At 45.1% G+C, this 15,137-nt stretch overlaps 1 protein-coding gene across 5 annotated transcripts in view; it reads right to left on the bottom strand.

Annotated features, from left to right (window-relative positions):
• The window catches only part of HECTD4 (HECT domain E3 ubiquitin protein ligase 4), a 1,724,100-nt gene that overhangs the window by 1,033,958 nt on the left and 675,005 nt on the right, over positions 1 to 15,137 (bottom strand). For all 5 annotated transcript variants that reach the window (XR_011199486.1, XM_069214810.1, XM_069214812.1 and 2 more), the window contains exon 33: positions 6,203 to 6,349. Coding sequence is in view for 4 of the 5 variants with exons in the window: in XM_069214810.1 (XP_069070911.1) it covers positions 6,203 to 6,349 (147 nt within the window). In the remaining variant the exon portion in view is untranslated. The remainder of the gene's footprint in view (positions 1 to 6,202; positions 6,350 to 15,137) is intronic.

Genomic DNA, 15,137 nt, shown 5'->3' with positions numbered 1-15,137 from the left:
GCTGTTTTGAAGCTGTTCTATGTTGCAGATGCTCAAAAATGACTGACGAGGAGGTAGATGGCTCTGGAACCTCTATATTTAACTTCTGCGCTCCCCTTAAAAGCACCTCATTAAAAGTAGTGATGTCATCCACCGGTGAGACCCGAGCTGGTGGAGAATCTGTTAAGGTGGGGGAGTAACGCCCGACGGATGATCCTGGCGACGACCAAGAGGGCAATCTTCTGTGTCGTGATCTTGACCTAGATCGTCGTTGGGAACGTGACCTGCTGCGAGACGCTGTAACAGAGCGCCCAGGCCTTGTGGTCGGTTGATGCGGAGCAGAACTAGCCCGTCCTGCCCACGCTGTCGGTGATGGTGTTCTCGGAGGAGAGGCAGTAGGCGAGTACATTCGTGAATACTGCGAATCCGGGGTGGCCGCTGGTCTATTAAGGCTCTCCAACCATCTTGGTGGTAAGTTGATGGGTGAAACATGCCCCGATGATGCCGCTCTCGAACGAGATGAATCGCTCCGTATGGAGACCACTGGAGATGGTGCGGCCTTGTCTGCTGGAGGGAGGCGATGTTTTACTCCCTGCGAGACAGGTAAAACCTGTGTCGACGTTGAAGGGCGCCCCACCGGTTGTTCTTGTCTCGACGTTGAGTGTCTTGACGTCGAACGGAGATCTTTGGACCTCGACCTACTCGTCGTTGTGTGCCTCGACGTGGAGCGGTGGGAGGCCGCCGTCGTGGTGATCTCGACGCCGTGTCTCTTGACGTCGGGGGCGTGAGGTCTTCGGCGGCGAACGTGCACGCCGGTGATGGCTCAACGGCGATCGGCGGGCTGCCGTCGACGGAGATATGTCCCTGCAATGGCCATGTTCCCTCGACGCCGTATCCTTCGACGACGGGCGGGTCGCCGTCGATCTATGGCGGTGAGATGGTGGCAGCGACGACGTCGACGGGGAACAAACAGGTACTTTCCTACCTGCTGAGGTCGACCTAGCCATTCTCTCCTGAGTGGCCTGTTGGCTGCCTGGGAAGCGAAGAGGATGATGTTTTCTGCCTCTCGTGAAGCCCATGAAGCCTGATCTTTTCTCTGTCCTTCAGAGTCCTCTTTGACATATTCTTGCAGTGTTTGTAAGTGTCAGGGCAGTGACTCTGAGGCAGGCACACAATACAAAGAGTGTGTGGATCTAACTGGGCCTTCTTCTTCCCACAAGAAGGGCATTTGACAAAAAGGGAAGGCATTTTTCTGTCAGGAAAAAACTGCCAAACTCAGACAATGATGTTAGATGTCGAGTAAAACAGGAAAAACCACTGTTTTAAAGTATTTTTCTGAGAAAAGCTCAGAAAAACAGAGCTCAATGCTCCAGGATCCTCTCAGAAGAAGCCAGAAAAAAGTACTGACCTAACTGTGAACCAACTGTCACCTCTCCTTCACCCCTGAGGCATGGTGGGATACTGGAGGTGCTCAGGGTCTTAAAGGCACGGTGCCAACGTTTTTATGGTTCTCCTGTGTTAACCTGCATGCAGCCTATTGGCTAAGAATGCTCCATTGTTTTTCAATGTAGTTTTTTCTCTTTTTTCTCTAGTGATTACTACTGCTTTTTTCCCTAAGCCCAGTTTTGGGGGCTTGGGTAGATATTTATTCTCTATTGTAATTTTTATTATGATAAAAAAAAAAAAAAAAAAAATCATAGAAATTAAGCATTTTAGCCTGTTTATGATTATAGCCTGCATTGACGTTTTACACATGTATATGTGAGTTTGGTATGAAAGTTATGTCTACTAAAAATGCTATATATATATTTTTTGTGCATATTTCATACTTTATATGTGTGTATTTGATGTATGCTCCGGGGTCCCCGCACAAGGGCGGGAATATTCAATGTTTATGACTATTGATGAGGATCCACTGGAAGAGAAAGAAAAGAACTGACATCCGTGCGCTAGGGGGGCACCTATATAGGCAAAACACACGTATTTCCGGCACAGATTACTACACATGGAGCCGAATTATGTCACCCACCAGCGTGCAGGGGTACTGCTCATCAAAAGTTTCCAGACAGTGATTCCCAACCTGTGGTCCAGGGGATCCTGAAGATCCGCAAAGGCTCCTCAAGGGGTCCGTGACTGCTTAAAAAATGAACTAATAATAACAGATTAAAAAAGTGCATATAAAGTAGCTAAATGTACCATTGAACAATTTAAAACATACAGTAAATTTAAAGGAATTTGAAATTGGAGGATGAAAATGAAATTAGTATCCTGGAATCGATTCATGGGAAGATGAATATAGAATGGACAATGTGTGGCTTTAATTGAATTTAGAAAAGCTCCAACCTTCCTTCTGAATTAAAAATACATATATATATTTTGTTGACAAATTAAATAAAATGTGTTATAATATGTGTATATGTTTGATGGAATGCTTGTTTCTGTATTTTTTGTGTACTGCTTTTCTGTTAAAATCATTGAAAATGCATAGGCTTGGATCCCGGGTTTCCAGTAATGATTTAGTGGGGGGGTCCCCAGATTCGAATGGTGATTCATTCGGGGGGGTCCCTGAGTTCCAGAAATAATAAAGTGGGGTTCCACAGAAATCAAAAGGTCGGGAACCACTGCTCTAAGGTAATGAAACGGCCCCTAGAAGTGTCTATAAGATTTTAAAAACTCAAAGTAGTCCACACCACCATTATATTGCTATCTATCCATAGAGGCCTATGTCTGGAGAGAACTGATACATGATTTTGAGAAGAGAAGAAAAAATAGGCAACCACATGTAACGAAAAACTGTAAATACCAGGATTCTCTTGGCATATTATAAAAAAAAAGAATTAGCAACAATGAAGCGATTTTTATAAGAAACAATTTTCTGAGAAGGTATCTAAAAAATGTTTTATGTACATAGTGCAGAGGTTCCTAACCTGTAATCCGGGACTGCTCGGGGTCCGCAAAGCCTCCTCATGGGGTTCACAACTTCTTAGAAAATTAAATAATATTAAATGATTAGGTCCCCAGCTCTCAGTAATGACTTGGGGAGGGGGGTGTGGCCGGATTCCAATGATTCAGTGGGGGTCCACAGGTTCCAGTGATGATAAAGTGGGGTGTACAGAAGTCAAAAGATTGGGAACCACTGGAATAGTGTATACAAATGTTCAGATATTTGTATACTGACTAAAATCACTGTGCATTATAGAGAAAATTCTCACAAAGACATTTTCTAAATTTTAACAGAAGTTTTGCGAATACAACTGTCCCATTTCTTCTTCAATTTCCTATTTAAAATGCTGATTTTGCTGCTCAAAACTGCTAAATGATGAGGTATTTCCAGCCTTCTAGCAAAGACCTTCAAGTCACTAACAATCACCACAAAGTCATGAGGCAGATCTAAAGTGCAGGGGTGTGGAATTCCTATAGCCGTATGCCCAGGACATATTGTTTGGGGCCAAGGACAATAAGGTTTTTATATTTATTTTGCCCTTGGGACAAGTAGTCCCAATCCTCTGCAGCACAAACTCATTGACTGCCAGTTTACAGCACCACATTATGGATCAAGAGAGGGCACTGTCTGCAGGTAAGGTAATATCTGTGTCAATATGCTAATTCTGTGCACACTTATGTTTATGGTTCATTAATGCAAAGGCTTTATTATTAGGGTGAACGCTCTAAGGAAATGTTGTAATCTCAGACTGTACTACTGATCGCAGCTCCAGCATAAAAATCTGTACACATTTGCCAAATTTAACAATATGAGGATATGGTCCCAGAATGCTCTGTGATTAGATGCAAATATCTGCCGAAGCTTCGAAGCAAGCTTAAGGATTCTTTGTTTTCAAAATAACAAAACACAACCTACACTAAAAGATGCAGCTAGGGAAAAAAAATGCTAAACAATTAGAGATACAATTTCTTTGAAGCATCATTTAGCAAAATGTGTTGATGCATGCTAGTATTTCTAAAAAAATAATATTCATATTGGAAAATCAGTGTAACCATTTTCAACAATATGATAGGAAACATGAAAATAAACAAGCATTGGAAAAGTCAGTAGGTCAACATTGATGGTCAGCCTTTTGGTTTTGTCAAAACATGTCTTGTTTTGACATGGTTTTTGTAAAACGTTATTGTTGTGGGAGCTGCCGGGCTCTCATTGTTATAACAAACTCCGGCAAATGGGAAAAATATGTTTTGGTCTCAAAAAGCACACACTGCCACAGTAGTTCCTGGCATTGAACAAGACTATTTTGTGTGCAGATGTGCTCCTTGTGATAGAGCACAATGCGGTCATTCACAGTGAAGCCAGCAGACAGAGAGATATAATTTTAATACAAACAAAGCATCTTGGCTAACTAAAGACCTAATTAGGGGCATAATTCTTAAAGAAAATCACAAAACTGTACCCACGGCATATATCTGTGCAGAATTACGGCTTTCATGAATTACCAAGAATATACGGAAGTAGGCCAGGAAATGGCACTCCTAGAAAGTATTTGTGAACTGCATTTTAGCATGAGCTAATATATATTTGTAGATTTCCACATGTGAAAATCTGTTTCGTTTACAAGTTCTTTCCCTCTAACCACTTTTTTTTGCCAAACCTGGAAGAAATTTTGTTTTTGCCCGTATCAAAAATACATTTCCAAGCTTTTTCAGTATGGGAAAAGTTTAGAGAAGAGCTGGTGAAACCCCTAAAACATTCATATTATCAGATTTGCACAGACTCAAATGAGCGCTCAACCCTGAAACTACTGCTTATCAGTGGGTGGTTTTCAAGGGCGGGGGAGCGTCGCACCCCCGTCCCTCCCCGCCCATTGCATGCTGCGTAGGATTCATTGCCATTTTATTCTTCCCCCCCGCAGTGCACACCAGCCCAGAAACATGCTGGGCATGGTCTCTGCCGGCAACAGAGGACTGACTGCTTCCGGCAGCCGAGCACTGGAGCATTCCCTAGCAGGGACGCTCCAAAGAGCGCATGTCATTCTATCCACCTGCTTTGCGCCAGCCAAAGTGACCTCTGCACTTTGAAGCTCTCCACTCAGCTGTCTACAACATCTGGGTGGAGACCAGACATAGGCCTTTAGGGCCTGAAGAAGCATCCAGCCAGGATACTCCATCCAATCCAGGTGCTTCTTTCATGCTGCTTAACAGCGTGATAGCAGTGCCGAGATTGGTTAGGGGAGCTCTGCCGGCATCGGAGAGCAGAAACACAAGGATGAGGAAGTGCATTTTTTATTTTAAAATGTGTAATGTTTGTGTAATGCATGTGTGTAATGTTATATGTGTAGTGCATGTATGTGTAGTGTTTGTGTTATAGTGTTATTTGGGCTTTAGGGCGGAGGGGTGGTTTACGTTGGGGTTTTTGAGGGAGGGAGTGGTATTTATTTATTTTTTATAACTTTTTTAACTTTTTTTTTGTTTTGCAAAGTGGTGGGGCACTCCACTCTCCGCCACTTTAAAAAGGTACAGGCTGCCGCTGTTGCTTACTGCTACCTTCAGCCACAGTAGGTACAAGAAAGGGCTCTGGAAAATGGGCAAAATAAAGTAATTGTTAGTATTATCAAAGCTCTTATATAATGAGATTGCAGCCATAATTTGTGGATGCACTATATAGCACCAAAGGGACAAGTGGATTTTCTTACATGACAAGTAGATTTATGAAGCAACATGCCTCATGGACAAATATACATTTTATTGAATGCCACACCCCTGAAAGTGCCATGCTGGGAGTGTGCAAATCAGAAGAGGAAACCTCCCCTCTATCAAGAATACTAAGCCGGGGTTTAGCCATTTTGACAATGAAAGCCACAATTGTCGGACCCATACACGATCAATGCGTTTCTGAGTCTTAAAAGAGAAAGGCACTTGTGAAAAAAGTAGTGGAGGAAGAATGCAATGAAAAAATCCCATTTCACAATTACACAGGATCAGGAGGCACAAAGGATGCACAACATATATGAATCTATAAAATAGCAATTATGTAAAATCTAAATATGTTGAGAAGTGTAATTCTTTAACTTTTAAGCAATATTCAATACTAATTACAATATCAGTGTACTTACAGAAGTATGCAGACCGTGGGTATTTTTTAACATTTTATCATATTTCTTTCAGACAATCAATATGATTTCTTTCTTTCAACTTAACTTAAACCTTATATAAATGCATTTAAACAAATCAAACATTAACTGAAACATTGTATTGTAGTTCTTTAATTGGTTACCTTGTGTATGGAATTGTACACAAGAGACCAATGCTATTTGCACAGGCAATGGGGTAACGTGCACAGAGAGAAACAACTGAAGTCATGGTCTCTCCAAAGGCATCCTGAACTTGCTCCACCATTCCACCACATGTCAGTTCTTCAATTCTGCAAACAAACAAAAATGTCTTCAGTCCATGACTTCACATATTACTTATTTACCTTAAATGAAGCACCCTCCCAAATGTAATATATTTTTGACCTAATTGGGCAGGCAGTACTTTAGCCCATCAGGTTAGCAGAGGCTATGGCCTCCAGTCTACTGCTAGTTGCAGGTGGGGATATTTAAGTGATTTCCCTTCCTGTGATTGCCATGCCTGGCATAGCATCACAGGCAGTAAAATCTAGTAGGAGGTGAAATCTTTGTGGTGGCCTGGCGGCTAAATGTGGTTGCTATGCATAGTGAAGGGCCATTACACTAATGGAAGTCATTAGAGGAATGATCATTTGGCATCAGAAGCAATTCATTTATTTTGCCCTAAAGTGAAACAATGCTTCTCCGTAGTGCAATATACAAACAGATTGTTTTGTCTTTTGTTATGAGGAGCTGTGGGAGAAAATTAAACCATCTAATTCAGAGGCAAACAAACCATCGAATTGTTCCATAAACAAAATGATAGATATTGCATCTAATCATAGCATCAACAAAATGATAAATATTGCGTGAATTACTATTTCACAAGAACGCTATCCTTTTGTGCAACTGGGATGACAACTGAGAACAACTGACAGAATGGCACTGTAAGCAGATGACATCTTAGTGTTCCTGGGTGATTCAGATGAGTCAGTCAGAGGGTATTACTGATACAACAGATAATGTCCCCTCAAGATTTGAGTTGGGCGACTGATCTGCAGGTCATCTCAGAGGGCTTAACATATTTAGGTGCCTATGACCTCTGGACCTGCAGAGGATATGGGCCAGAAATATTCAGGCACAAATCAAAACGTTAGTAGTGGGAAACGTGAGGTTTTGGGATACCCTCCCCCTTTCTATGCTGGGACGCTTCACAATTTTTAAAAAGGTGGTTTTGCCACAGTTACTTTAACACTTACAGATCTTTTGCAATGTAATTTCCCAATTCTGTTTCACGAAGATCAACTTGATACTTCAGTGTTTTCTGTGGCTCTACAATAGGCCTTGTATCACCATACAGAAATATTTTATGTCCACATTTGATGGGGATATGCTACAGTAGACATCACCTCCTATCTGGATCTCCCAGGCCTATTCTAGGGTGGCACACCTGACAATTATAAATAAGTGGAGGTTTGACAATGGAGATACAGACTAGGCTTCAAAGAAGTTGACCATGAAAGAGTGCAGTTGCTGCACTTGCTGTATGGGGGCAACTCTCTTTCATCTATCACTGGCTACTAACTTTGTGCTACTGCCATGGTATGATACGGTCAAGCTGCTGGTATAGAAGCATAAACTCACAAGGAATACACCTATGTGAGCGGGGATCTGGGTCAGAGCGGTTGCCGGGTTGTCGGGATTCCACCAGTAGGCCATCATAAGTATCTCTAGACTGAGTGACGTTATGTAAAGGGTGGTGATAAAGTCCTTTATGACCTTAAAAGAAGAGACTGAACTGCACCACAGTCAGTTTTATAAATACTTGCAGCTATGTCACGCACCAAGGGCATACATACATTTATTGGAAGACCTCCCTGATTTCAGCCCACTGGAGGCCAAGCTTCTGACAGAGGAACTCTATAAGCATAGTGCCCAGCAAGTTTAAAGCACACTGGTGAACAACTCCTCTGACCCTTTTCCTGACTTCGGGAGGTATCAGAGGGAGATCCGAGTCCACTGACTGAGGATAACTGCTGGGAATTAGCTACTACCTCACAATTCCAACTCCTTCAACTAAACTATCTGCACTGAACGTACCTTACTGGAGATAGATTGTGGAAAATTGGGAGGGTATCCTCACAAATGTGCCTCAGATGTTTATCATGCAGGATTGACCATTTGCACATAATCTGTAGTTAGACAGGGGTGCCTACATTTTGGGACGGGGTGCTCTCAACGGTATAGCGGTAGAGTTGGTATGGACACTACCCTTGTGAGTCTCAAATGACCTTGGAATAACTGTTACAAACTAACACTCTTGTGGATTTGTTCTCTGCTTTCTAAGAGAAATGCGGATCAGAAGTGGAAAGATTCTAAAAGTTCTTAAAATGTGTCTCAAATTAAATTAGCCCAAAAGAAAATACGGTATGGTACCAGAATATCACTTTTACAAAAAGGGCCAGCACAAAGGAACTTCCACAGGGGGGAAAAGTTTTTGTGTGTGAAAAACCCTCACCCACCAGGGTTACCCCTTGGTGGCATGCTTCATCATTGGGTTTCCTCCCGTTCTGCTGCAGAACGAGGCGTGCTGCAGCCGACGGAATACGTGGGAGCACTGTTATAGTTTCATCAATGTGAATAGTAGGAGGGATAGGAGTGGTGGGGTCTTAGGTGAGTTAAAAATACTTGCCTCTGGATGGTATTACTAATTGAATATGTCTCGCAGGGGTAGTATGGTTAAAAGAGGGGCATGGGGGGGTATATTATGTACCTTACCTCTTAAGCGGTCTACATGTTTCGAAGCCTACCCCTACACTCCTCCTCAGGACTAAGGTGGACTCCCTCATGTCACTCCTTGATTAACTACCACTAGTGAAAGCACTAACAATAAATGCTCTGTGGTATGGTGTGGTACATACAAATAAAGTAAAGTAATACCCATGTCCTTCTGGGAAACCTGTGGAAAATGAAAGGCTAAAGGTTGCTACTTATATCACTTAAGGGTGTGGAGCTATTACAACCATCACCCTGCTCGTGGAACAATGGCACTAGTCAATCACATATAAAAGACAAATACAAGATATACTACATTTAGAAAAACACAACACACTTCAACACACAAGGTACCTCTAAGAAGCACACGTAGTGCATGCGTGACCTACTTCGTGTCTACGCTTTTGCATCATAGATCCTCCGAGAAGAGGTGTGCTTCTAGTCACACACTGAAAAAATATGCAGCTTAGTTAGACTCACCGAATGCCTGCTACCGCTGTGTGTGTTCAGAAGCGCTGCATGCACTAACGTCATCAAAGCAACACTCCTGCTTTTTGCCTAATTCTCACCTCCCCAGGGTCAGAAAACACTCCGGTCCACGTGGGGATCCGGTATTTATGTTCAATGCCGCTTACACGTCCCAGCTGGTGGACACGTATGGCACTAGAGCACTGACCTGCCAAAATGGCGGTCAGAGGTGTGCCGAAGAGGGGCTGTGAGGGCCCCTACGCTTAGGTGTCCCTCAGCAATGTCTAATATTACACGGGCATTTTTTACACCCTGTGGAAGTTCCTTTAGGCTGGGCCGTTTTGTAAAATTGTACAGGCTCTAAGGACGACAGACTCAGCCCTAAAAAAACTCCTTCTCCCTCTTTGTTAGTATACCAGAATAACCTTGTCAGAGCACTGTCTGATACCAATATTGTGCCCTAAACGTATACAAATACATGGGCCTATTGGAGATGATAGAAACATTTGTACCCAATGGGACAATATTTTTGTAAATGTTTATAACACAATATTTAAGTCAGACAGTATGTATTGAGACAATACTCTGACATAAAAAAAGTCATATGTTCACATACAAATCTAATATTAGGTCTCCCTTCCTCATTTTGCGAATTTTCACAATGCATACATGTTTTCTCACAGCACACCTCGCAAACAATATGAAAATAAGCTACTTAATTTAGTTCTCCAGTATTGTTATCTTTCATAAATTAACATACTTGAATCATTGGCTGTCATCTAAGTGGAAGTCCCACAGTAACTTAAGCAGCATATATATATATATCTCTCTATCATAGGCTATAATGGCAATGAAGAACAAGTTACTTACCTTTAGTAACGCATTATCTAGTAGAGACTCTCTAGCTGCAGATTCCTTACATTAGAATTTCCAGGCGTTAGGTTGAAATCTGCAATTTTTTAGCTGGGCAGTACCCTGTGCGCGCCGTTGGGTGGCGTTGTTCGCATCCACATGGCGGCGGCGTTGGAGCAGTCTGACATCATGGTCACCTATAAAGGCACCACCCCGGCGCGCGTACGTCAGTTCTTTTACCCACAAGCTCCACGCCATAAGCGCAGAGTCATGGATAGAGCCAACAGTTTGTCTGTGCAAAATTAGGGCCCTAACACTATTAGACAAATCAGAAGAGCGGAGAACCATGGGTGGCTGTAAGGAATCTGCAGCTAGATACAGTCTCTACCGGATAATGCGTTACCGAAGTTAAGTAACTTGTTCAGCTGATAGAGACTTCTTGCTGCATATTCCTTACCTTAGAATAGATACCCAAGCCATAACCTCCCAGTGGTGGGCTGCGGATAGACCACCTTTACACTAGAGACCTGCAGGACCGAACGGGCACAGTGTCCATCCCTCCGGACCCGATTTTCCAGGCAGTAGTGTTTTGCAAACGTGTGAAAGGATGTCCACGTTTTTGCCTGACAGATATACAGGACTGGAACACCTCGCTAGGGCTAGCGTAGTGGTAGCAGCCTTGCCCCTGGCGGAATGAACCCTCAGGAGGCTGGTTCTTGGCCAGTCCGTAGCAGATTGTAATGCAGAGAACGACCCAGTGCGAAATGGTTTGTTTCTGCACTGCCCGACCCTTCTTTGCTCCCACATACCCCAAAAAGAGTTGGTCATCCACCCGGAACTCTTTTGTGCAGACAACGCTCTTTTTGGGTCCAGTCAGTGGAGTCGCTCCTCTTCCTGGGGTGGAGCAAAGAAGGTGGATAAGGTGATATTCTGACCCAGATGAAATGGGGTCACCACCTTGGGAAGGAAAAAGGCACGTGTTCTTAGAACCATCTTGTCTGGATACACAGTGAGATACTGTGACTTTGATGACAGAGCTTGTATCTTACACATCCTCTTGGCAGATGCTATTGCCACTAAGAAGGCTGTCTGGATGGTGAGCAGCTGGAGGGGACAGCTATGTAAAGGCTCTAAGGGAGCATCACACACAAAATTTGAGGACAAGATTAAAGTTCCATCGAGGCATAACAAAGGGCGTAGGGGGAAACATATGTACAGGCCCTTTGAGGAATCTATGTGCAATGGGAGATTTGAACAGAGAAGGCTGATCATGCAGCCAAAGGAATGCCAATAAGGGGGAAAGATAGCCCTTGAGAGTACCCAAGGCAGTACCCTGCTGGGCAAGAAATAGTATAAAGAGAAGGATATCAGAAACAGAAGCAGAAAGAGGATCAACAGACCTTTCTGCACAATAATTTACAAAATGTTTCCAACGGCAGGTGTATACCGTTCTAGTGGAGGGACGCAGGGCTGGCAAAATTACTTGACAACTTTTGGAGGAAGGTCACAAGCCATAAACTGCCGCCGCTCAATCACCATGCATGAAGGCGCAGTGTTCACAGGTTCAGGTGGAGAACCTTCCCCCTGCTACTGCGACAGAAGATCCTCCCGAAGGGGCGGCCTGATCGGAGGATCGATGCTCATTTTCAGAAGCTTGGGATACCAGATTCTCTGTGTCTACTCCAGAGCGACTAGGATTACTTGAGCCGGGTCGTTCTTGATCTTCTTGAGAACTCTGGGCTGAAGTGGTACAGGCGGAAAGGCGCAGAGGACGCCTGAACTCCACTTGCGCCGAAAAGTGTTGCTGAATGATTGCCGCTTTTGAAACTCCAATGAGTAATACTGCAGAGGCGAACAGATCTAACCAAGGCTCTCCCCACTGCTGAAAGAGTCCTTGCGCCACCTCCAGAAGGAGACACCATTCATGATCCGTTAGGCATCAACGGCTGAGTTTGTCCACCCTGATGTTCAGAAAACTTGCCAGGTGTTGAACCACCAGAGTTATGCCCTGCTGTTCCAGCCATGTCCAGAGATGCAGGGCCTCTTGACAAAGGCTCCACGACCCCACACAGCCCTGCTTGTTGCAGTATCACATTGCGGTAGTGTTGCCCGTAAATAACTGCACCATCTTCCCCTTTACAACAGGAAGAAATGCGTCCAATACCAGTCGGATCAACCGGAGCTCCAGTAAATTGATATGGAGTCTGGACTTCGATGGAGACCAGAGGCCTCTGATCTCCACCTGTCCCAAATGGCCTCCCCATCCAAGAAGTGACACATCTGTCAGTAGTGTAAGATACAGTTGGAGAAGTGAGAGGAGTCTGCAACTGACCCAAATGCAGCTCACTAACCATCACTGCAGGTCTTTTGCAGTTCGCTCTGAGATCTTAAACATCGTGAGATTCCCCTGATTTTTTTATTCATAAATCTTTTTATTCGATTTTTATTCCATTTTAACTGTTTACACACTATGGGGGTCATTACAACATTGGCGGTAAAAGCCGCTTACCGCCCTGCAGAAGACCGCCAACACACTGCGGCGGCAGCGGAATTCCGCCACGGTCATTATGACCCACTGCTCGGAATCTGCCAAAATTGAGACACCCACACAAGTCCGCCACACCAAAGGTCAGTGATAAACTGGCAAAAACAAAACCTCCACCGTCACGCTAACAGGAATACGCCCACACTATCACGACCCACGAATCCACGCGGCGGTCTTTCAACCGCGATATTCCACTGGCGGTACACACCACCGCGCTCAAAATACACACACTCTTACAAAACACTACCACATTGGACAATTCCAAATACACACACCTGATACACATACACACACTCAATACAATATAAAACACACACCCACAAACCCATACTACCAAAAATTCCGAAAGAAGGCCAGAGACAGACACCACAATCCACAAACAAGCATCCACAGACACTCAACACCATCACTCACACAACATCCACGCAACTCACACAACGCACTACTAAATATCACCCCACACATCACAACACACCCCACCCCACACATCACCCACACCACCCCATGGCACGGCAAAGACACCCCAGGTTCTCTGAGGAGGAGTGCAGGGTCATGGCGGAGGAAATCATCCAGGTAGAGCCACAGTTATTCGGATAACAGGTGCAGCACACCTCCATAGCTAGGAAGATGGAGCTATGGTAAACAATAGTGGACAGGGTCAACGCAGTGGGACAACACCCAAGAAATAGAGATGACATCAGGAAGAGGTGGAATGACCTACGGGGGAAGGTGCGTTCTGTAGTCTCAAGACACCACCTTGCGGTTCAGAGGACTGGCGGCGGACCCCCACCTCCTCACCCACAACTAACATGGGAGGAGCCAGTCTTGGCTATTCTGCATCCTGAGGGCCTCGCAGGAGTAGCTGGAGGAATGGACTCTGTTAAGTCAAATCTTAACCATTACATCCCCCACCCTACCTGCATGCTATCACATACCCCCAACCTCACCCCCATCACTCCAACTCCTCACAAATCGCCCAATGTCACAAACCACCCATCCCAACACCATGCCCTGCATGCAACACCAAAGCATGGACACCCATCACCAAAGCATGGCCACTGCACATACCCATACACCCCCCCAAACCATCATCACACAAGGTCCCACACAGGAATTCAAGCACTGGGGTACACGGTCACCCACCCATTGCACACAATGGCACACACAGATGCAATAATATTGCTTTTACACCGCTGCAGGACCCCTACCCAACGTCACCAGACAGGAGGGTCCAGACATGTCCACACCACAAACAGAAGAGGCCCACAGTGATGACAGCAGCTCTGTCCAACTGGATCTAGATGACCAGCCCGGCCCATCTGGGACCTCGGGACAGTCGGTTCCCCTCACACAGTCACAGGCCACTACAGAGCTTCCCCCCCTCTGGAAACACCAGCACAGCACCCACCCAGCGGGCCCATACCTGTCCCCAGAACACGTCAAGCAGCGGTGTGTCCACCACTACAGGGAACCCAGGCTAATTTACCACCCCAACAACACCAGGGACCTGGGGGCAGTGGCAGTGGGCACACGGTTCAGGAGACAGAGGCCCAGGTTAACAGGGGAACTGGGAGGGCTGCTGTGCGACAGGAGGAGGACAGGCCCATGGAACCCACTCTCCATGAGGCCCTCTCCAACATCATGGGAGCCTACCATCATTCCCAGGAGACGATGGCAACGGTTCTGGCCAAGTTTCAGGAGACCCAGCGGCTGCAGGAGGAACAGTATTTGGGCTTCAGAGAGGAACTCAGATCCATCAATTCCACCCTGGGCACCATCGGAGGGGTGCTGAAGGAAGTCCTCAACACCAGGAGGGACACTGTGGCACAACAAGGGGCCCCTGACACTAGCCTGGACGATGAACTGCCCACTACCTCTGCCGGCGCTAGTGGACAGGAGGCATCGCCACAGGACCACCACACCAGCACCTAACCCCCTGCAGATGGAGAACCACCCAGCAAACAGTCCCTGAGATCCAGGACAAAGACAGAGAACGATGCCAAGACCCTCGCCAAGAAATGAGACCACCCTGAATGTCATCCTTCTGTCCCACCTTGTCACCCTGTCCATCCTCAAACTGCCCCAGCTCCACTTCCTATGCCCATTTGGGCAATGTACCTGTGAGACTAATAGACTGGACTCTGCCATGGACATTCCTCCATCATCACCCCTCACCATTTTACAGCACCCTCCAATATAGAGCACTTAAATAAACACTCTTAAAGCATAAAACAATCTGTGATTTCGAAATAGTGTATTAGCAATTACAGTGACAAAATGCTCTTCCAATGGTAATGTCAACATACCTATGTCACACAGCTATAGTCCATGAGGAAACAAAGCAGATGTCATACAGTGAGACCCACATTGTGAAATCGTAAGAGAAAGTGACAACTCAGTCACCATACAGTGGGTGAAAAGAACAGACAGTAGAGAGGTAGTAGTGTTAAAGTATATGTAGC

The sequence above is a fragment of the Pleurodeles waltl genome, chromosome 11, assembly GCF_031143425.1.
Source record: "Pleurodeles waltl isolate 20211129_DDA chromosome 11, aPleWal1.hap1.20221129, whole genome shotgun sequence".
NCBI lineage: Eukaryota > Metazoa > Chordata > Amphibia > Caudata > Salamandridae > Pleurodeles > Pleurodeles waltl.
The sequence above is the reverse complement of the archived record's forward strand: the minus strand, read 5'-3'. Positions and strand labels throughout refer to the sequence as shown.